This window comes from Ipomoea nil, unplaced genomic scaffold (assembly GCF_001879475.1).
Source record: "Ipomoea nil cultivar Tokyo-kokei standard unplaced genomic scaffold, Asagao_1.1 scaffold2926, whole genome shotgun sequence".
Classification (NCBI taxonomy): domain Eukaryota; kingdom Viridiplantae; phylum Streptophyta; class Magnoliopsida; order Solanales; family Convolvulaceae; genus Ipomoea; species Ipomoea nil.
Genome location: NW_017619354.1, coordinates 4,154,652 through 4,171,804, shown reverse-complemented (window position 1 = coordinate 4,171,804; position 17,153 = coordinate 4,154,652). Strand labels below are relative to the sequence as shown.

General features: G+C 33.3%; 2 protein-coding genes across 2 annotated transcripts; one reads left to right on the top strand and one right to left on the bottom strand.

Annotated features, from left to right (window-relative positions):
- Positions 1 to 567: 567 nt before the first annotated feature.
- LOC109161750 (ninein) lies at positions 568 to 1,668 on the top strand. Its single transcript, XM_019310250.1, has 2 exons — positions 568 to 1,118; positions 1,355 to 1,668. The coding sequence occupies exons 1-2, from the start codon at positions 695 to 697 to the stop codon at positions 1,543 to 1,545; spliced, it is 615 nt and encodes a 204-aa protein (XP_019165795.1). The 5' UTR covers positions 568 to 694; the 3' UTR covers positions 1,546 to 1,668.
- Positions 1,669 to 9,697: 8,029 nt separating this feature from the next.
- LOC109161855 (beta-amylase 1, chloroplastic) lies at positions 9,698 to 12,502 on the bottom strand. Its single transcript, XM_019310393.1, has 4 exons — positions 11,731 to 12,502; positions 11,089 to 11,299; positions 10,877 to 10,987; positions 9,698 to 10,626 (listed from the first exon to the last, which is right to left on the bottom strand). Exons 1-4 carry the CDS (start codon positions 12,327 to 12,329, stop codon positions 9,826 to 9,828), a joined length of 1,722 nt encoding a protein of 573 aa, XP_019165938.1. The 5' UTR covers positions 12,330 to 12,502; the 3' UTR covers positions 9,698 to 9,825.
- Positions 12,503 to 17,153: the final 4,651 nt, after the last annotated feature.

Here is a 17,153-nt window from a genome sequence, read left to right as displayed (position 1 = left end):
TTTGGAATTGGATCACCATTTTCAAGATGGACGTACCTAAATGTTGAAGAATGGCACGCACGCAGCCAGCATGTAGTAATCTCACCTGCCACCGAACAGAGCTTGCAATTTCAAGAAAGCCATGATGTTGTTGTCCGAATAATTAAGCATCGTATCGAGCAAAGATTGACGGGGCCACCCACACTCCACCCCACCCCCAAATCTCAATCGTTATGTTATGAAATCGTGTCCACCTTGCAAGATGAACACAGTTTTATATTCATAATTACTGAATTATATGTTTATAATTATAAAGTTATATATTCATAATTTATAGAGACGTGTAACAGTGATTTACCTCGTCCCACGGGACTTTCCAATGGGATAGCTAGGTTGATTTTTTGTTTTTTTTTTTTTTTGAATGATGTAACATGTTAGTTTGGAATGTAACAGCCCATGTCAACATCTCAGCTATCACGAATGACTCTTCCCCACCCCGCCCTTCTTCACGGGCATCTCTCACGCTCGCATTAATAATTCAATTAATAATAACAAAACACTCGTACATATAAGTCATGACTGGGGCATCTTTTGACAACGCCGCGGAGGCTGTATCCCTGTAGCCACCTTTTTTTCAAACCAATAATTCCCTATACATAAACTGTCTTCTAAGTTGCAGAGACTTTTGGTTTGATCCGATCAGATCCGAGAGAGAATGGGGGGTGTTCAAACCAAGGAAAAGAGGTTTCCGAATGACAATAAGGTTGTGGAAGGGCTAAAGTACAAGGTGAGGGTTCTTCAGCGAGAGGTGTCTGAGATAATGTGCATGAGGGAGAACGAGAGCCAGTTGTACGAGCAAGAAATGATGGTGTTTGCTTTCAAAGAAGCAGAATGGAAGAAGGAGAGGACGAAGCTGAGGGAAGAGGTGAAGAAGCTGAGGAAAAGGGTGGATGAAAGAGAAGATCAGAATGTGGAAGATGATAATAATAATAATGGTGAAACTACTGTGGGTGATAGCTATTTGATGCAGCAGATAAGAGAGGAGCAAGCCAGGAGAGATGAAGCCATTGAGAAGTGGAAACAGCTCTACTTTGCCATCAAGGTTGAGCTGGATCATCTCATTCTCAGAACCAATTCAGGTATGTACTTGCACTCCTAATTTTTATAATTTTTCTTTTCTACCTTAGCCGACAAATTCAAAGAAGTAAATCAGCTTAAGTTGATTTAATTTATAGTTAACGAGTTCAAATCAATTCAAGAAGGTCAATAGGCGAGGCTGTTCACGTTAATCTATCAAATTAGTAATTTTGTATATAGTTACTAAGTCAACAGTCTGACAAACTTGGCTGAATTTTTATAATTTTTATTTTGGCAGGAGAAGGGCTATGTTGGAAGGAAGAAGGAGGAGGAGTGGAAGAGAAGCTGAGAGCCAAGGAAGAATGCATTGAAGTATTAGAAGCAAAAATTGCATTATTGGAGCAACAGGAATTGAGGAGGGAAAGGGAAGTTGATATATTGAAACAAAGCCTGAAGATTATGTTCCACAAGAAGAAAGCACACGCTTAAAATTAAATTGTGTCCTAGCTACAATTTCATATATATGAAAACATCAATTAGAGAACTGAATGTTTATATATAGTATTTCATGGCCTTTGACAGAAAGCAGCCAATTTCTTTTGGTATCAACAATTTTTTTGGAGTAACTACCTTGTGCATTGAGTAAACTCTACCTTGTTGACTACAGTCAACAAAAGACCAATTCACCGTAGTTAACAAAAGACCAGTAAATTAGCTTAGGTTATTTATAACTGATCAACTCAAACAAGAAAGTCAATAGATCACTCCAGTTGAACCTGGCCAATTTGGTTGAGGTTTCTCCTATATTAACAATTTTTCTAGCTGTACAGAGAACAGCAGCAAAAGTCTGCACACATAAATCTTTTTGCTGTATACAAAAACTGCCATTTGCACTCAGAAAGAGCAGCTTCATCTTACTGCATCTTTGTTATTGCATCTGATCGATGGCCGGGTACAGAAATGGGGGAAAAGAAGTTGAGAATTAATCCAAAAATGTAATTTCAAAATTGCTGGGAGATAGATGAGAAATTGAGGTGTGGGCTTCACTTATTCTGGTCACCCATTCCAAGCTTGTTCTTCACACCATCAAGTTCACCCTGAGCCATATGTGTTGATCATCTGCTCTCAAGTCTCCAGTCTGCTAAAGGAATCCACTTTCGCCTTCTTCCCCTCTCTCCTGAGCAAATTGTTGCGCGTTTTATGTTGCATTTTCTGCCATGTTCACAGCAGAATCCGCCGTTCCCCTAGCCTACTCTGCCCACTGCTCTGTCTTGGCCTATAAACTCTTGATAGTAATTACGAGTTTCTCTCGTTACTCAAAACACAGGAGAATTGATTCTTGAAACCATGAAACGATATGCTAAAAATTGTTACTCCGTACTTTTTAATTTCGACCTGAGTTTCTCCATAGGCTTGACCGGCATTGTACTTGGCGGTAGACATCTTGATTTATATTTATGAAATGGAAAATATTTTGTTTGTGTATGTATATGAAATGTTTGGTGAAAAGTTGACCCTTTGGTAAAAAAATTGGCCTATAGATCAATTTTAGCTTATTTAATCACTATTAATTGTTTGATTTAATTAAAATATCAATATAAATATTTGGTTAATTAGTTTTTTGCAACTCCAAAAGGTTAAAATTCAAAAAGCTACTCCAAACAACTTTTTCAATTAGCTTTTTAAGAAAAGAAATTATACCAAACAGCTATCAGCTAACAGCTAATTTACCAAACACTTTTCTACAATCAGCTAATGTTATCAACTATTTATACCCTCTAATTAACACAATCAGCTAACATCCATTTTACCAAACAGGGCCAAAGAGTTGATGGGAGAGTATATATAGGGATTGTTAGTTTTTTTTTTTTTAATAGTACTATTGACTCTGTTGCAACCTAGTATCTGTTCATAATTACTTTCTTAACCTACTGAAGCACAAAAAGTCAATACCGCCTCCACTGTGCTCATAGGGATTTAGTTAGTATGACTGGCAATGCTTGTTTTGCTGTCATTAACCTGCCCACACAGTTTTGGATAGTTATGTTGTGCATCTGTATGCACCATGCATGGTGCATACGGATGCAAAAACGACGTCGTTTTATTAAAAACGCGAATCCCACTTAAAAAAAAAATCAGGTTCGATTCCCCTAAAAAACATTATGTTGTTCATTCATTCTGGAATTTATTTCAAAGATTCTGGAATTTTAGTTCATTGATTCTGGAATTGTAGTTCATCGATTCTGGAATTTTAGTTCATCGATTCTGAAATTTTAGTTCATCGATTCTGAAATTTTAGTTCATAGATTCTGGAACTTTTAGTTCATAGATTAGATTCTGGAATTTTAATTCACTGATTCTGGAATTGTAGTTCATCGATTCTGAAATTTTAGTTCATATGTTTTTACTAGGAATCAAAACTGATTTTTTTATTTAAGTGAGACGCGCGTTTTTAATAAAACAACGTCGTTTTTGCATCTATATGCACCATGCATGGTGCATACGGATGCACAGCATAATTTGCCCACAGTTTTTAGCTCTTTAGACTGCAACTGAACAAAATTTATGCTTCTCCCTTCACCCTAACTAATTCTATGGAGTATTTATTATTTATTATTTTTTACTTTTTATTTTCCCTGGAAATTTTACACTTAATAAAAATAATAATAAAGAATAGTAGTTTGGGTAGAGATCAATTACAACTAGTCAATTAACTCAACTCAAAATAAGTTTATAAATTTCATCATATCAGCATGTGTGGATCAGAAGTGTTAGCCAATGAATTGATGTGCATTTCATTGAATACAATTTATTGTCTAATATAATATAATTATAGTTTAATAGCACATCTATCACCGAGTGGAATGTTAAAAGGAAATGGCATCTAAAACGTTGATGACATCTCAATTGTTAATGCAATAGCCAATGCACAAGTGACTAAATTGGCTTATTTCCAGAATTGTGCAAAAATAACCATTTTATAGGGAAGCAAATTGTTGTAGTGTTAGTTGTAAAGCAAGTTATTATGAGATTTCCGTTGTTGTAATTAAGATATTTGAATTTGAATATCACTAAGGCGTGAAGGTACTTATTTTTGTTGATATTGTCAATTGGTCGGTGCTAGTACAATAATTTACCAAAAGCTACTATAATAAAAATAACTTTATCAAAAGTAAAGTCTAAGTTAGGATAAGATCTTATGTGATAGTGGGTGGTTTCACTTGTTGAATTGCCTCGTTTCCATCCCTGGTTGCTTCTTCTTGGTATCTTCCCAGTCACCCGTTAAATCCACATCAATGAATGAGGCTTCATTATATTTGAATTGAAGCAATTTCTTCCTCAGTAGAATAATCTGAATAATTGGCATAGCCCATAATCCCATATGCTCAAACCATTATTATATTGTATGTCCATGCCCCCCATGTTAGTTCTATCTTTTTCTGTGTCCAAACTATTTTGTTCCATTCAATTTTTTGGAGACTTCTCTCAGTCTTGTATTAGCTAGGCTTAAACTTTATCAACTTCTTCTCATGCAGATCCGAGGTCTTCAAATTACCATGGGTTAGGATGTGTTTGGTTCATGTGTTTACACATTAAAAATAGAAATCAAAATTATAGTTAGTATTTGGACAACAATTTTTTAAAACATAATTATCATATTTAATTACCTCTTTAATTAAAATTTTTATTTACTAATTAAAAAGGGTTTTATTCCATCCTAATTTTTAAGTTTGAATGTCATTATATTAAGATCAATTGCCTTGATTTTTTATTTTTGTATTTCTAAAACTTTTATTCCCATTACAGTGTCATACATAACCAAACGTCAATATTGGTAATCATTCCAATTTCACCCTACTACCAAACATGGAAAATACCTTCACTAAAACTCATTACTACTATTACTAAGTATTTGATTCATTCCGATTCCAATTTCCATGTGTGAACCAAACACACCCTTAGTGTCCCTCAATCCATATTTATTTTATTTTTTGGCTTATTTTGTTTTTCCCCCTTATTTTTTAAAAAAAAAGAATTTGACATCCAATTTTTAATATTTTCAACATCCATTTGTACAATTTGGCTCTACAATATTGCACTTGAGCATGAAGAAGTGAAATCATTATATTATGGACCATGATCCATATTACAAAGTAGACCACTAATATACATGTTTATTTTTAATATATAGAATATTCATTTTTAGTGTATTATATGTTTATTTTTAATGTACTTTAATTTTATTTTTAGTAAATTACCTAAAAATGAACCTATAATATATTAAAAATGTATTCTTAGTATACTAAAAGTAAATATTTATCAATGGTCCACGCTATAATTTGTAGATGAAATGGGGATTATCTTGATGTTTATACAATCGTTATGCGTTGGACCCGTGTCCAGCATGCTTGCTGGACACGGGTAACAGTGCCGTTAGGCACTGTTATCTCCTTTTTCTTCTTTTTTTTTTTTTTTTTTTTAAAAAAAATTTCAGACCGCTTCATTGTAAGAGTATATGTTCATAATTTTATTACTATATGTTAATAACTATACATTCATAACTCCATAATTGTACGTTCATAACTCTATAACTGTACATTCATAACTCCATAACTGTATATTCATAACTCCATAATTGTACATTCATAATTTTCGAAGCTCTATGTTCACAATTTTAGAGCTCTATGTTCATAATTTTATCACTATATGTTCATAATTGTAAGTTCATAATGTTAGAGCTCTTTGTGCATAATTTGATCAATAACTGTACATTCATAATTCCATACTGTAGATTCATAATCTCATAACTGTAGATTCATAACTCCATAACTGTAGATTCATAACTCTATAACTGTACATTCATAACTCCATAACTGTACATTCATAATCTTCGAAGCTCTATATTCACAATTTTAAAGCTCCATGGTCATAATTTTATCACTATATATGTTCATAATTGTAAGTTCATAATGTTAGAGCTCTGTGTTCATAATTTCATAATTGCATAACTGTATATTCATAACGGCATAATTGTACATTCATAACGGCATAACTGTACATTCATAATCCAAAAAAAAAAAAATAACGCCGTTAACACCGTTAACGGCAAAACGCGCGCGATTTTTTTTTTTTTTTTTTAACTAAATGACGTGTTTTTTTAAAAAAATGACGTCGTTTTGGGCCCGTGTCCACAATTCAATGTGGACACGGGTCCAGGGCATAATTTGCCATGTTCATATTACACGATGATTAACAAAAGATCATACGGCCAATAGTATCGCAAGCCCATTCTCCCAAACTTAGTACCTGGTTAAACTTAACAAAGCCTACTTTCTAATATCCATTATTTGGCCAAATACCGAAGGCCCATTGGTTCTTCTCACTCCTTTTTTTCAATCGGTACGTTATGCTGTGAGCACGGTTCCATATCCATAATTTTTATACTGTAGATTCATAATTTCTATACTATAGTCTGTAGATCCATAATTTTTATATTGTAGATTCATAAAATTTATATTTTAGATTCATAATTTCTAAACCGTAGATTTAAATGCTGTAGATTCATAATTTCTATACAGTAGATTCATAATTTCTATACTGCAGATTCATAATATCTATACTGTAGATTCATAATTTATGTACTGTAAATTCATAATTTCTAAATTATATAGTTATCAAATTATGAACATATAGTTCTCTGATTTGTGAAAACAGGGTTCAACAATTGGAATCTAAAGTATAAATTTTATGAATCTACAGTTTAGAAATTATGGATCTACAGTACAGAAATTATGAATCTACAGTATAGAAATTATGGATATGAAACCGTGTCCACCTTGCAAGGTGGGCACATGCTCACAGCATCATTTGCCTTTTCAATCAGCATAAAGCAAAGCATAGAATAGTCAATTGTTATATCGTGCACCAGGGCGCATAATGCATTGTACGTCCTAAAAATCCTCTGTTTTATATGTACATAATTGTAGAGTATAATACACTTAAATTCCTAACATAATACACATAAACTCTTAACGTAATATACATGCATTCTTAGGGTGCACAATATTTTTTTTTAGCACCCTGGTGCACGATATAATTTGCCCCGAATAATGGATTGTTAGGAGTGTAAAATTACTAGTGTATTAGATCATTATGCAAATTAAGAAATGAATTAAATAAATCATTAAACATACTTTCTATCAAAAAAAGATAAAAAGCTATAGAAAAGTTTGCACATGATTAACAGACATGAATTAAATAAATACCTCAAAAACAAAAACATTTGGATTATTCATTTTGTGGATCATTGAATTTTGTTAGGGATATGAGATATAGTTTCAGCCAAGTAAGTAACCCAACAATGAAGTTGCTTGGAGGTCATTGTTATTAGCTTAGCTCAAATAATAAAAAGAGACCGATCGGAATAAGTTTAATTTGTCCTAAACATGTGGTAGGTTTCTACCGCACTCTAGCATAATTTGGATAATGGAATAAGTTTGTCCTAAATATGGCATACTCCTCATTGAGATAATAAAGAATTTATATATCTAATAAAAAGAATTTTTTAAAAATGACTGCTTAGAGTATTTCCATTAGTAGGTTTGGGAAGAATTAGTAGAATTTGGTTAGTTTTCTGTGGGTCAAATGTGAGGTAGGAGTAATGTTGCAAAAATCGTGCCTAGAAATTCGGCGGAATCGCTGTTCTAGGCGTTTGGCCGCTTAGGCGCCTGGCCGCCTAGGCGCCAAGTAGGTCGCCGTGGACTAGGCGGGAGTTTAATTAATTAAAAAAAAATTAAATTTAAAAAAATAAAATAAAATCAACGCCTATCTAGCGCCTATCGATTTTTTTAACTTTGGATAGGAAAGAGAGAATGTTTAAGGTGCTTGCAAGAGGAGGTGGTTTTTTGTCTCCACAATGGGCCTCACCCAAAGAATTTAAAAAAAAAAATGTTGTTGGTACACGGGAGGCGCAGAAGCACCCAACGGGGCATGTTAACCAAACAATTTTCTTTTTTTTTTTTTTTTTTTTTTTTTTAAACATTTTTTCTAACAACTCTTTTTCTTTGTTTTTTTTACCTCCCTTATACTCTTATACTTGGCTCCTAAAAACGTGTGTAAAAACTATACTAATGTGGTTGCTCTTAAGGAGTGATAATTGTAGGAATCTCTAGTAACGTCCTTTTTTTTTTAATTTTATGATGTTTATTTTTTTCTTTTTCCTATAACTTCTTTCTGGCTTCTAAGTTCTAACTGGGGTTGTGCACTCTTGACTTTCTAATTTCTATTCACATGACTGATGCTATCTTAAATTGAGGCCACATACAGGTATTTGTAGTTGAAGATGAGATGTGATAACCTTTGGGCTTTGGCAATTGGCAAGATTCATGTGAAACGTAGGAACCACAACTCTTTTACTTCAACGCAAGGAAACGTATGCTTTTTTATCTCCTATATTTATCATTTATTTCCATCACTTCGTTGTCCCGCATGCATGAATAATGTATGTATGTGTTCATATTTAGAAAAGACAAACCGACCTGCCAGGAAAAAATGTTGGATTAGGGAGTCATTGGATTGGAATATAATATTTGTTGTAATATTTTCTGAAGCAAATTCTTCCCTGATAAACTTGTTGGAGTAGTTATTCAAATAAGATAGCTTGATCATATATATAATATATAAACATAAATATATAATTCAACTAGCAGTTTAACTTATTAGTTGAAATAGAACACATATTTTAATTTAGCATTAGAGTCAACCACATACCAAAAGTCATAAAATTGAAATTACAATACGATTTTTATGATACAAAAAGAGTTCTAATATCCATCACACATGTGGGTTGACTTTCATTTATAAGTTTGAACATTAATGCTGACTTTCGTTTATAGTTATAAAATTATAATTTTTGTTGTTGTATAAAGTAATTAACTAGTTCAAACTATGAATAAGATAATTACCAACATATCATATTATCAATTATTATAAGTGAGGGGGCTCCTTGTACGCAGTGAGCACCGATATAGCTAGTCTCTATGGTTCATGTTCAGTTAAATCACCATGATTTACATCCTCCCAAATACTCTGTTGGGTCGGAGTGTGGGAGCCTTAGGATTGGGATTCAACCTTTGGAAGAATTATTATAAGCATTTCAAATGCTCCAAAATAATAAAATAAGGGTAAACATCCTATCCCCCACCACTTATATGAAATTATTATAACATATTTATTAATATTTCATGAAAAGACATTACATTCATATAAATAATTATTGATCCAACTTCGGGTAGCTTCATTCTAGATATACGTAAAGCTTATTTGATCCTCTTTACGTTATCATATTGTTGATTATTAATAATTTATGCCGAAGAAAAAGAATATGACAAGAAAAACTAAATTAATTAGTTTATAGTGATCCAAAAGAATCTGTGAGTCTAAAAATGATCTTTATTAAATTAATCTAAATTATTAATAATTAATTAACTCATAAATTAAGTTAAAATTGTCTAGAAGTCATCCTTAACTTATAAATTATAATGTAATTGTGTAATTATCAAGTCGATCATCTAACTAACTTTGCTGAAATTGTAGTATTAAGATTTCGAAATTAATGGTTTGTAATGTTCAAAAGGATATATGAATTAAAATTTTCCATGCAATATTATTTTAAAGGTAATCATCCCTCTTTCTATCTTACACTATTATACATTTTAAAATACAGAAGATCGAAATAAAAAAATAGAGATGATCGTGGTAGAGCTCTTCTTAATGCATGAGGGCGGCAGCTTCGTGCACCAATGGCTGAGTTATGTGCACAAAATGCTCAGCTTCCCGCTCCAATTCCTCCCAACACTTATGCACATCTTTACCTTCCTTCATTTTCTTCACGAACGCCACAAACCTTCTCCAGTTATCAGCCTGGAACAAATCTGGGTTCATTCTTAAGTAGGTGAACGCACACATTTCTCTATCACCCGACTTTTCGTCGATGCTCAATGCGGAAGTTCTGAGTATCTGTTCGTGCGCGTAATCGTCGTATCGTGGCAGCGCGTTCTCCCCGGCAAGGGGAACCTGGGCTTCTTGGGTGGCTAAGGCTACTTGCCTGACCAGTTTCTCGGGAGCGCACTGGGCGTCCTGGGGCTGCTCGTGATCGCGCATCTCGATGCAGGTGAAGTTGAAGATGGCGCCGTGGCGGGCGAGCATTTGGGCGATGGGGAGATAGCCGTCTCGGAAACGGGTGTTGTAGTAGCCGGCGGTGAGCTCTGGGGCGTGGGATCGGGTGCCGTAGTGCCAGTGGATTCCGGCAATCTTCACTGATATTTTGACGCCCGTGTTGTCGAATATAGCGTTGGCTGATTGTAGTATCCTCTCGCCATGGTCCAGAAGCATCTGGGAGTACCAAGAGAGGAAGAATTCGCCGTACGGGGTGGTCCAACCGCCTTCTTTCCTGAAAAAGTTTGTGTCTTCAGGCCAGTTGTTGTAGTGGCCAGCGTCTGTCGGGCCACTATGCCCCCATTCTGGCTTACCAATTGCTTCAGCTGTGGCTCTCAGGCTGCTAATCATGTACTGCAAACATGGCATCAACACCATGTGAGAAACTACACAATTTGCATCTTCTAATCATTTATTGCCTCGCCCCAAGACCTTACATCTTGGCCCAAAAGATAATAGAAGAAGGATAAATCATAGAAACTCAACGATCCATTGAAGAGTAACTGGTGCATACAGAGAGCTCACTACATTTGGTGTAACTTCGTGCAAGCATCTTCTAAAGATTTATGCAACTATAAACAAAAGTGAGTTAATCTATATATACCTTATCAAAGCACTGAAAAGCCCCAATTCCAGGGAATTTCCATGTCCCATTCTGCTCTGGATATGAAGGATAACGGAGCTCTCCAGCTGGACCCATGCCAACTTGAATTTCCTAAATTGCAAACATTTAAGAAACCTTAATTTAGACAAATTAAATTAAAGCATAGCTCAATAATTCAATATTGTCTGGCAAATACAAATATAGAAACTTACCACTATAGTGTCACCCAGCAAGTGCTCAAATCTGTCTCTGAAAGCCCTCATGAAGTCAGAATAACACTGGACAGGTGTTCTTCCTTTTAGGACTGGAAGGGTATCACAACCAAGTGACACATACTCATAATTCCTCCTCCCCCATTGATCTGTGTATGCAAGGTCCGGATCCTTCTCCATCTCCTCAGTAACCCACCTCGGGAGAGGAATCCTGAATTGGAAATGAAAACAAAAATTGGATTTTGTTTAATAAGCTAATAGGTGGAAGTGCATGTCCAAAGATGCAAGAACAACTTCATAGATACCATGAATTCAGGAACCGGAGAATATAATAAAATCAAAGTATCAAATAAATATGCTACAATTAAAAATGTGCATTTCAGTGTCTCTTATTCCTGTTTTTCAAGATACTTTAAAACCCAATTCTTTGCACCTCTAAATCAAGCTAAGACCCCACCCCATGAAAAAAGAGAACCTTTTTTGGGTACTTTAATTAATAGTTCAATACAAGCAAAGAAATTGAAGTCTAAATGAAAGCTTACTTTACTTTTTCCAACTACACTTCCTAGAAGATCTGAAACCCCATGTGAACTCACGGAATTTAGAGCAGAAAACAATATAATAAGAAAATAGAGTACTTACGTGCAAGAATCTCCGACGTTTCCACCACACTGGTGGAAGGACATGACGGCCTGAACCTTGAGGCCATGCTTCTTAGCCATTTCCAGCAGCTCAGCATAGCCGCCCCAATTGTACTCGCCGGGCGAGTCCTTCTCCACCAGGCCCCACCACACGTCCATCATCACCCCCTCAACTCCGGCGCTCTTCAGCGCCTGTAAGCTAGCATTCATCGCCTTCCTCCGGTTCATCGTGTGATCCATCTTAACCGAGTCCAACGGCATCATCACGAACACCGGAACCCCTTTACCCTTCTCATGCCCCAAATCCCCCATCTTATACTCTCTCTCCACTGTCGGCGCCTCCATTAACGCCTGGCACGCCGCTGTCAGATCCGGCCGCAAATCTCCCCTCATCGGACTAAGCGGCGGCGACGGTGACACGCGGTCCACCTCTGCTCCCGATTTCCGCACCGAAACTCGGAGATTCGTCGCTGGATTCTTCCAGAACGCCGGTGTTACCACAGACGCCTTTGCCGGTCCCTCCCCGGAGACTGTTCCCGTCTCCACTGCTATCGGTGTTCCGGAAATTGCAGTCAGTTGGTGCGGTAAACTCATTGCCATATTATCCAGAAACAAACACCCCGAAATATTTGTATAATTACTAAAAAAAATGAAAATAAATAGTTTAAACTAAAAAAAAAAAAAAAAAATTGTGATTCACAACGATCGATCTAAAATTTTTGTTTTTTGAGTGTTAAGATAATGTATTGAAGCTGTGTGATACGGATGAGGGAAATGAAGCTAAGATCGGTATTTATAGGATTTTGTGAATATTCGGGTGGAATTATAAATGTAATGGACCGTTATAATAGTGCCACGTGGGCATCAGACACGTGGCGGAGTTTTAGGGAGGGAAGGTATGGATTTGCTTGGATTCACGTGAGGGGACGGTGAGGATAACCGTGAAGGTTCCAGACGAAAACGCGCTTAATGCGTATACCACACGCGTTTGGAGTCAAATATCAATTTGATTTTAAAAAAAAAAATCATGTCCTTCCATTGTTTCTTAAGTGTTAGTGTAATTCCTAATTTTCAATTTAAAAATTTTTATTATTAAATTATTTAAAATTTTATCAATTAAACACTTTCGATGAATCAAAATAGAAATTTTCTCATTTTAAAATTTTCGCCAATTTAATTTTCGAAAAGTTTAATTAACGAAATTATAAATAATTGAGTATCGAATTAGTTGAAATTGAAAATTATAAACTATATTGATAATTTAAAAACAATTGAGGGATCAAAATTGTAATTTTTTCAATACAAAATAAAAATCAAACTACTAATAACAAGAATCATGGTTGAACCCTGTTTGGTTTCCATGATTTTGACTTACCTATCGAAGATATCCACAAATGGGATAAAATGTCAACTAACTCTTTATGAGATAATTAGGACAAATATATAGTCTATAAATATAGAAAATGAGGTTGGTTAAAAGGATGAACTCGATCGTTATAAACTCGTTCTAACTTTAAGTTGAACTACAATGAGTAAGTTCAAAATTTTTCAATCCATAACTTTATACTCAGATTGCATGTAGTGACCTCTCACATGTGATATGAGTATTTGGTAAATGATTGTTAGCTGATTGAGTTATTGGATTTGACTAGTTGATAACATTAGCTGATTGTAGAAAAGTGTTTGGTAAATTAGCTATTAGTTGATTACATACAAAATGACTTTCTCAAAAAGCTTACCGAAAAAGTTATTTTGAGCAACTTTTTGAAATTTTAGCATTTTGGAATAATAAGTTGTTACAAAAAGCTAATTAATCAAATAATCTTATTGATTGTTTAACCAAGTTAAATAGTTAATAGTGATCAAATAAGTCAAAATTGATTGATGGACTAACTATTTTACCAAACAGGATTTATATTTTTTTTTGGTCAGGCACACCTTTAAATCCTATCACCGGACCAACTCAACTAAAGGACAAACTGCTGGCCAAATTGATTTTTACATACAAAAAGGGGTTCAAACTCTCGACATCTCTTAAAGAATGAGAGTACGCGACCATTCACGTAACCAAAATGGTTATATTTAGGTTATATATTAATTACACATACACATAATACGAGATAGAAAATTACGCAGTTAACAAAAAAGATGGTGATGAAACAAATGAAAATAAATATAAAAGTACATATATAAAGAGAAAAATAATTCCAATATGTAAGAGCAATTATATGTTAAATAAGTGGAATGATAATGTCGCACGAATATCATTACTATCACATTAATCTGACCACTAGTAATTCAAAGCACACATAAATACATAATAATTAATATTTTTTTGAATGCACATAATAATTAATATTGATACATATATTACAAATAATTTATACAATGTATTATGTTTTAAATTTTTAATAAGATTTGTGTATTTTATTAATCTAAAAATATTAATACAAATATTTTAAAAAATTATAAATCCCCGTTGTAATAATTTTTTTTTTTTTTTTTTTTTTTTTGTGGATTGCACAAAATTAAAAAAAAAAAAAAAAAAATTAATACGAAAGCTTGTGCATATCTAGCGCACTATAGAGGCATCCGTTGGGTGCATTAGGGTGACCATCAATTGGTAGCCACCATGATTAGTATTTCTTTATATTTTTTTTCCTCCTTTTTATCTCCTTATCCTTTTTCTTATAGTATCCACAACAATGTATTTTAGGATTATTTATTTATTTATTTATAAATTTTTAGTTTATGTGGAAGAGAGAGGTGAGAGAAGAGATCAGGAAATAACACTTCAACAGAACTTGAATTTTTTGTGCGATCTAGTGTAACCAAAAAATAATTGACTTTGTATGTGGCTATTAGGTGCATCGGTAACACTCAGCAGATGTGTAAAAAGCATGAGCAATTTTTATTTTATATTTTTTTTTTCCTTTTCCCTTTCGACCTCTCTTACAAACTTATATAAAATAAAAATAAAAATAAAAAAAAGAGCAAAAAATCATTGAGATGATTTTAGTAGTCTAATCTAATTTAATACTCCCCGTCTCATTTTATCTGTCATATTTACTATTCATTGGTCAAAATAATTCTTTCTTATTTGTTTTTTTTTTTAATATTATTTTTTACTTATTTTTTAATTAGATTTTTTTTTTGTTTAATAGAACTTTCAGTGTAGTTTTTAAATATATAAATTTTGTATACTAATATTAAATATAATATTATGAAAATTTGAACTAAAAATAACTTCAATCAAACATTGTTAACATAACCAAACACATAAAATGAGATGGATGTAGTATTTTTTTTTTTCTCAAAACAAAATCTATACTTCTATACTATTTATAAAAACAAAATCCCCCATTTTAATTTCCCACCCAAAATAGTCCTATACTATTCTAATATTATTATAAAATAGTGTAATACAATTCTTAATAGAATATATTGTTTCCTACTTTCCTATTCGTATTACAGTTCTACATTAAAATTCATATTCGTAATATAATAAAATAATATTAAAATTCATATTTATATTCAACAATATTGATGATATAGTGACTTCCCCCCAAAGGGAAGAAGATCGCCATGTTTCTTGATTATAATGGCACTATTTCCCCATTGTGGAAGACCCCAACAAAGCTTTCATGAGCCCCGAGGTTGGTTCAACAATATATAACATTGTTTATAATTTCATCTTTAATTTTATTATCTATATATATATATATATATATATATATATATATATATATATATATAATATATATATATATATATATATATATATATATAAAGTTATTTGTGCATCGCATGCACATTGCACGGGTAATTGAATAATATTCATTGTTATAATTTATATTTGTATATCGATTCAAATATTTTTAAAGTATTATAACAAATCAATCTCGTGCAACGCACGGGTGAAAATACTAGTATAATTTAATATAAGAAAGTAATATATGTACTCTATTTTTGACTCTTAATTTTTATTCTTACATACAAAATTTTGATATAAACATTTGTATTGAAACCCATATAGAAAAAGTAATATATCCATTGCCATCACAACAGCGAATAAAATTTAAGGAATATGAGTTGAGAGTCCAATTCTTTAATATAGACTGTGCTGCCAGTTTTGAGGGAGGAGATCACGGCGCGAGACCAATGGGTACGGGACACGTGGGAGATAGGGACATGTAACGTGTCCGAAACTTCTCAATTGGGGACAAAATAGTTGGGGATATTTGTAAGTTGTAATGGTACGGCGGCTTTAACGTCCACGAAAGTAAGAAGCGGCGTTTGAGGAAAAAGACGACATCATTGGCACGTGGCAACTTGTATTGCTCCGTTGACGTTACATGAGCCACGTTGGGGCGTATGGGGAATTGATTTTTACGTTATGCGAGCGAGGTGTTGGGTTGGGCCGTTTGGGTCCACCCGCATGGAACGGCTTTTAGTTCCAGTCTGCAACTTTTAAGCCTCTGTAATTTAAAGAGGAAATACTTAAATCAAATAAGGCCCAAATATAACTTAATTATCCAAAGGCCCAATTAAGTATTGACAACCTCTTTTTAAATTAAATACAAAATAAAGACCACATATTAACAAATCAATCGTTATATCGTGCACCAAATCACACAATCCAGTGTGCATCCTGGTCCAAAATAACATCGTTTTTATAAGTATTAATAATTAACAATTTCGTTACATTTGTTTTAAGACTTGTGTCTATGTGTATTCTGTTAAGAGTTTTTGTGTATTATGTTAAGAGTTAATGTGTATTCTGTTAAGAGTTTCTCTGTATTATGTTAAAAGTTTATGTGTATTATGTTAAGAGTTTCTATGTATTATATATTATGTATTATGTTAGGAGTTTATGTGTATTCTACTATATAATTCTGTACATACGAAACATGAGATTTTTTTAAGAGTTAACGGCAGAAACAGGAAACGAAATTTCTATAAAAAAAACACATATACAAAACGAAATCGTTTTAGGCCAGGACATACAATGCATTACCCTGGTGCACGATATAATTTACCTTAACAAATGAAAATGATAAACCTTTTTTTCTCATATGATAATGTGATATAATAATTTAATTTATAAATATAAAAGTATGGTACGCATATGGTGGGAAAGATAGTTTTTTTTTTTTCTTCTTTATATTATAAAAGTAGCTATTTCAATTCTTTATATTATACATTTAATACTCATACAACAACTCAACAAGACATATATGTAGGTGATAGTGCGATACCACAGTCCATACAAATGATATGATAGATGTGTTTATCTGGAGTATAACTCTCTCACCATATGTACAACAATTTTTATTGGATAGTAAACTTGAATAAACAAAAATAATGACTCACAATTTATTTAGATCAATTAAAACATGACACTTCAATAAAGAATATAAAATA